At 61.5% G+C, this 6072-nt stretch overlaps 1 protein-coding gene across 3 annotated transcripts in view; it reads left to right on the forward strand.

Moving 5' to 3' along the window:
• Positions 1-466: 466 nt before the first annotated feature.
• Positions 467-6072, forward strand: part of PTBP1 (polypyrimidine tract binding protein 1) — a 7712-nt gene continuing 2106 nt past the window's right edge. The window contains exons 1-11 of one of the 3 annotated variants that reach the window (XM_011963986.1): positions 495-516; positions 909-1081; positions 1164-1310; positions 1404-1574; positions 1712-1822; positions 1896-2070; positions 2371-2448; positions 3279-3431; positions 4754-4783; positions 5246-5338; positions 5416-5632. In XM_011963986.1, coding sequence (XP_011819376.1) covers positions 495-516; positions 909-1081; positions 1164-1310; positions 1404-1574; positions 1712-1822; positions 1896-2070; positions 2371-2448; positions 3279-3431; positions 4754-4783; positions 5246-5338; positions 5416-5632 — 1370 coding nt within the window. Of the gene's footprint in view, positions 1082-1163; positions 1311-1403; positions 1575-1711; positions 1823-1895; positions 2078-2370; positions 2449-2730; positions 2739-3278; positions 3432-4749; positions 4784-5245; positions 5339-5415; positions 5633-6072 lie in introns of all 3 variants that reach the window. The other 2 variants (XM_011963984.1, XM_011963987.1) reach the window with 2 other exon arrangements.

Genomic DNA, 6072 nt, shown 5'->3' on the forward strand with positions numbered 1-6072 from the left:
TGGGGAGGCCGGCTCCATGGAGCGGGTCGCCTGCCCTGCTGGCTGGTGGCTGAGGCCCAGGCCTGCGCCCAGGGCGGCCGGCAGCCCAGTGAGGCCATGTCCACAGCAGAGTTGGCCGTGGAGATAGTATACGCAGTGCCCTCTGTAGCTGAGACCTCCCAGCGCCACACTGGCTGAGTACCCTAGGGCTTCCCGAGTTTGGAAAAAGGAGCAGTGTCTTGATTGTGGAACTGTGGGGTGCTGTGCGCATCCGTGGGCTGGGGGTGCTTCTGGAGACAGGCCTGGGTCTGTGCTCGGGCTGCCCTGCCATGGAAGTGTGGGTGTGGGTGTGGGTAGAGGGTCTGGGACCCCAGGCAGCCCGAGTGGGAGCGGGGCCGGCCGGTGGGGAAGGGAGGCTCTGGCCTGGCGGGAAGTGCAGCTCAGCATTGTCCCTTCTCTTGCAGCGGGGATCTGAGGAGCTTTTCTCTACTTGTGTCACTAACGGACCGTTTATCATGAGCAGCAGCAACTCGGCAGGTAAGGCCTGGACTTAGCCCAGGGCAAGGCCTGTGGGTGTCTTTCCCTGGAACAACCTTCCTTCTTGCTCTGGGACTGCACCTTTCATCTCACACGGCAGGGCCCATGGTCCACGCTGCAGGTCCAGGTCCAAGTTCTTGCTACAGGGAGTTCCTGGGGAGGTGCTGGATGGGTGGTCCAGGCCGGCACTTGGACCTGTGGGAGGTTGTCAGCTGCTGTCAGGAGCGGGGTCCGGACTGTGCAGGCCTTGGCCTCGTGCCGCTGGTTCCCGCGCACCTCCTGGGGCTCAGGGCTGGTCTCCGTGGCAGGCGGGGCTCTAGGAGGAGAGGAGGGACCTGGCTCTGTGGGCTCCTGCGAGTTGATGCCTGTGTCTCACGGCACCCCCTTTTCAGCAAATGGAAATGACAGCAAAAAGTTCAAAGGTGACAGCAGAAGCGCCGGCGTCCCCTCCAGAGTGATCCACATCCGGAAGCTCCCCATCGACGTCACAGAAGGAGAGGTCATCTCCCTGGGGCTGCCCTTTGGGAAGGTCACCAACCTCCTGATGCTGAAGGGGAAAAACCAGGTATCTGAGTGGCGCGTCTCGGGGCACTCGCGCCGCGCAGGCGTGGAGGAGGAGGGCCCGGCACTCACTGCCTCCCCCACAGGCCTTCATCGAGATGAACACGGAGGAGGCTGCCAACACCATGGTGAACTACTACACCTCGGTGACTCCAGTGCTGCGCGGCCAGCCCATCTACATCCAGTTCTCCAACCACAAGGAGCTGAAGACCGACAGCTCTCCCAACCAGGCGGTGCGTGGCCCTGCAGTGGACCCCAGCAGCCCGGGGACCTCGGGGGTGGGCCTGGCCTCAGGGCCCAGGGACTCACGGCAATGCCTCCCACAGCGGGCCCAGGCGGCCCTGCAGGCCGTGAACTCTGTCCAGTCGGGGAACCTGGCCTTGGCTGCCTCGGCGGCGGCTGTGGACGCAGGAATGGCGATGGCCGGGCAGAGCCCCGTGCTCAGGATCATCGTGGAGAACCTCTTCTACCCCGTGACCCTGGATGTGCTGCACCAGGTGAGGTGGTCCCATCACCGCCAGGGCCGCACGGGCTCGGTCAGGCTGCTGTTGCTGTGGGCGCAGGCCCACGGGAGGGGTCTGGCAGGGCTGGTGGGTGCCGGGCAGGAGCTCATGCGGTGGCCTGGGACCTGCAGATTTTTTCCAAGTTCGGCACAGTGTTGAAGATCATCACCTTCACCAAGAACAACCAGTTCCAGGCCCTGCTGCAGTACGCGGACCCTGTGAGCGCCCAGCACGCCAAGCTGGTGAGTGGGGCTCCCAGGATGGCGCCCGCCCTGGCCCTGGCCCGGCCGCATCTCACGCTGCCTCTCCCCTCAGTCGCTGGACGGGCAGAACATCTACAATGCCTGCTGCACGCTGCGCATCGACTTCTCCAAGCTCACCAGCCTCAACGTCAAGTACAACAATGACAAGAGCCGCGACTACACGCGCCCAGACCTGCCCTCCGGGGACAGCCAGCCCTCGCTGGACCAGACCATGGCCGCGGCCTTCGGTAAGAGGCTGCCCGACGTGGCGCCAGTGTGCAGAGTGGTCTGTGAGGGCCGCTCAGTCCGGAACCCCAGCGGCACGGGCCCGGCCCTGCACCAGGGTGATGCGCCTGCTGCTCTCTGCACGGCCAGCACAGCACAGTCCAGTGCCGCCTACGTCGGGACCACGGCCCCCCAGAGCAGCGGATCTGCCCGCGAAGGCTCTGCTGGGGCCGCCGCCAGCCGGGTTGGGCCCGTCCCGCAGCACAGCGCCCCCTCGCGGTGGAGCTCGTGGGTGCGATGATTAGTGTCTCATTTATTTCTAGGTGCACCTGGTATAATCTCAGCCTCTCCGTATGCAGGAGCTGGTTTCCCTCCCACCTTTGCCATTCCTCAAGCTGCAGGTATTCAAACGCTTGGTCTTGGTTCCCCGGCGACTGCATGCCCACACCACCTTCCCAGGCAGCTCCGCCGCCACGGCGGCAGCCTGGGCGGACTGGGCACTCGAGTGCCAGGTCAGGGGCCCTTCCCGGGAGAGGGGACGCCAGGTCCACAGAGCAGGCTTGGCCAGGGCAGTGGTAGGACAGGGCAGTGGAGGCGCACGTGTGGATGGCGCTGGCCAGAAGCCACTAACCGCACAGTCTTTGTGGTCTGGTTCCCTTCAAGCACCTCCGGGCGAGCGCGAGGACCGCCAGTGGTCGCAGGGAGGTGTCCCTAGTAGTTGAATTTGAGTGGCCGGGTAAGCGCGTGGCCCGAGGCTGAGGAGCATGACCGGCGGCGGGACGTGTGTGCGTGGCCGTCCTCCTGCTTCCCTTCTGGGACCGGGACCGGGCCGCCCGAGTGCTGGCCGTGGACGGAGCAGCGCGTGCCGCCCCGCGGCCGCCTTGTCTGCATGGAGGCATGGGCACGCATGCGCGGTGGTCCCGGGACAGGCCCTGCTTGCCGAGGGCCCCGTGTCTGTGCTGGCGGAGCCGGAGCTTTTCTGTGCTGTGGGCGCATGCAGACGAGTCCAAAGCCCGGCACGGCCCGTGCTGTGAGGAGAGGCGGGCGCTGGTGCAGGAGCCAGCGTGTGGCTGTGCGGGGGTCGGGCGACCCCACAGGCACCCGGGGTAGGGCCAGAGCCAGGGCCGCCTCCCGCGCGGCTCCTCGGTGCATGAGGACGGGGAGCGTCGGCCTCTCCCACTCTGCGGTGGAGTGGGGGTGCCGCTGCTCATCTTACCTTCTACCTTTCCAGGCCTTTCCGTTCCCAACGTCCACGGAGCCCTGGCCCCCCTGGCTATCCCCTCGGCGGCGGCAGCAGCTGCGGCGGCAGGCCGGATCGCCATCCCGGGCCTGGCGGGGGCAGGAAATTCTGTATTGCTGGTCAGCAACCTGAACCCAGAGGTACGTGGGCTTGGCCGCGCCGTTCCTCCCGGAAAAGCGAGCAGGGGATGTTGTGCTCGGTCTTGGGTCCCGGAGCAGCGCCGCCCCTTGCCATGTCTGCGCCTCTGCCCCAGCAGCTCCTCTGCTGCAGCGCTGAGACCCTCCTCTCCCAAGGTGGCTTGAGTTTTCCTGTTTTCCTGAATTCACATCTTGGTTTGCGTTTTCACTTCCATGATATGCAGAATGAATTATTTTTGTTACCCAAAGGCAATGTAAAAATTGCTTGGAATTGAGCAGGGTGTGCAGTTCAGAGCCGCAGCAGGCCGCCCTGCTGGTCCCCGGGACGCACGGGGTTAGTGCGGCAGGGTGTGGGCGGCCCCTGTGGCACCAGAGCCTGTCACTTACTTAGCTGGTGGATCTGTTATTATTTCTCAGAATGGTTAAATCCCCCTCAGGGAGAGCTTGGGTAAAACTTAGAGGCTCAAAATATGGAACTTGATGGATGGGATCTCCCTGGAATCAGTATTTCAGGCTGTTCTGTTACTCGGCAACTCCTGTGATTTCTCAAGGTGGTGCCCACCCTGGCCCTCCCTCGCGGGGCACAGGGCGCACTCCCTGCCTTTGCCTCTTACCACGAGCCCGGTGCTGTCCTTCCAGCTCCTGAGCCAGGGGACCCACGGCGAGGCCGTGCACTAACAGACTCAATCTCCCTTCACGCCTGTGTCATCGTCCTTAGAGACTGACTTGTGCCACAGCTGTGGGAGACAGCGCTGCTGCAGGGCTTGGCTGAGGTGGCCGGGAGCAGAGCTGCACCCGCGCTCCTGGGGGGCGTGGTGGGGATCAGCTTCTGGGAGCCCCTCCAGCAGTGCTGTCTCTGCCGGCATGTGAGTGGAGGTGCTTTTCTTACCGTGTGCCCCTCGGTAAACCTGTAACTGGAATGTGTGTGGAGTGTGACTGATGGAACACTACCTGATTTTCTTATGTATTTACTGACCTGTGTTTTTTTGCTACTTTTTTTCTTTTCTCCCCTTCCCCTTTCCCAATTTTTTTTCTTGCCCTGATCCGGAATTTCTTTGCCAACTGACTGCACGGTACTTCTGCTTCCTGTTGTTGCTTGAAACAAAACAAAAACATAAACAAATAAAAAACAAAAATTCCCCCTCAAACCCTGCTCTCCGGAAACCAACCTGCCCTTGAATATTAACATCCTGACAACTTCATCATCCATCAACCACTGCACGCCTGCGGGGACTGTCTTCCTCGTGTGGACGATTGGCAACTCGCCCCCCTTGACCTCTCCCTCTCCCCTGTCCCTCCGCTGCCTTGCTCTGCTGTCTCTAAAGAGAGTCACACCCCAAAGCCTCTTTATTCTTTTCGGTATGTTATCATTCACACTTTTATTACCTTGTTTTCATTTAATTGAGATGATTTTGATGCCCTGAGACGTATTATGAGTTTGCGGTTTGGCACTCTGATGCTCCGTGGCATCGGCCTCGTTTTATGGTTTGCTTTCGGTTTGCGTATTTTATTTGGTCCCGTAGATACGTACGCATGGTTTATCGCCCTGCATGCTTTTCAGAGTTAGACCTGTCGGTGGCATATGCTACCGTGGCCACCTGCTGGCAGCTTACCTGTCCTGGATGCTATGACTTTGCTGAACGGAGCTGCTCCTGTTAGCACGCCCTGTGGCTGCGAGACACAGCTCTGCAGTGGCCGATAAAGCAAACCCGGCCGGGCTGAGCCGGGCCTTGTGGGGGGTTGGGTGTGGGGTCGGGGCTGACAGGGACATGGGCGGGGCGGGCGGCAGGCGGCTCAGGCCCTGTCCCTGGGCTTTTGAAGGCGTCTACGGCGACGTGCAGCGCGTGAAGATCCTGTTCAATAAGAAGGAGAACGCCCTGGTGCAGATGGCGGACGGCAACCAGGCTCAGCTGGGTAAGAGGCCGGGGCGGTGGGGGCAGGGGCTGCTTTCCCTCTCGGGCGCCTGGTCACACGGGTGCTGCTGTCCCCAGCCATGAGCCACCTGAATGGGCACAAACTGCACGGGAAGCCCATCCGCATCACACTCTCGAAGCACCAGAACGTGCAGCTGCCCCGCGAGGGCCAGGAGGACCAGGGCCTGACCAAGGACTATGGCAACTCACCCCTGCACCGCTTCAAGAAGCCGGGCTCCAAGAACTTCCAGAACATATTTCCGCCCTCAGCCACGCTGCACCTCTCCAACATCCCGTGAGTGCCGGCGTGGGGGCGGGCACGGGGCTGGGCCAGGGCTCTGCGTGGCTGTCCTGCCGCCTCGGCCTGTGAACTTCTGCCATTTCCAGAGTGCAGGTCGGACTCGTCTTAGTCCAAACCTGAAGTGTACTGCAAGGCCTGAAGCTCGAGCTGGGGGATGCTCAAGGGAGGGATCGTTGGACACTTGGAAGGGTTTGGTTTTTTGGCTTGGGGGACGCTCCGCTGTGAGAATGTAGAATGCACACATTTATTTATTTTTATTTTTTGAGACGGAGTCATGCTCTGTCGTCTTGGCTGGAGTACAGTGGAAGGATCTCGGTTCACTGCATCCTCTGCGTCTTGGGTTCAAAGCAATTGTCCTGCCTCAGCTTCCAGAGTACCTGGGACTATAGGCGCCCACCACCACGCCCAGTTAATTTTCTTATTTTTTTTTTTTT

This window comes from Colobus angolensis, unplaced genomic scaffold (assembly GCF_000951035.1).
Source record: "Colobus angolensis palliatus isolate OR3802 unplaced genomic scaffold, Cang.pa_1.0 Scaffold64, whole genome shotgun sequence".
NCBI lineage: Eukaryota > Metazoa > Chordata > Mammalia > Primates > Cercopithecidae > Colobus > Colobus angolensis.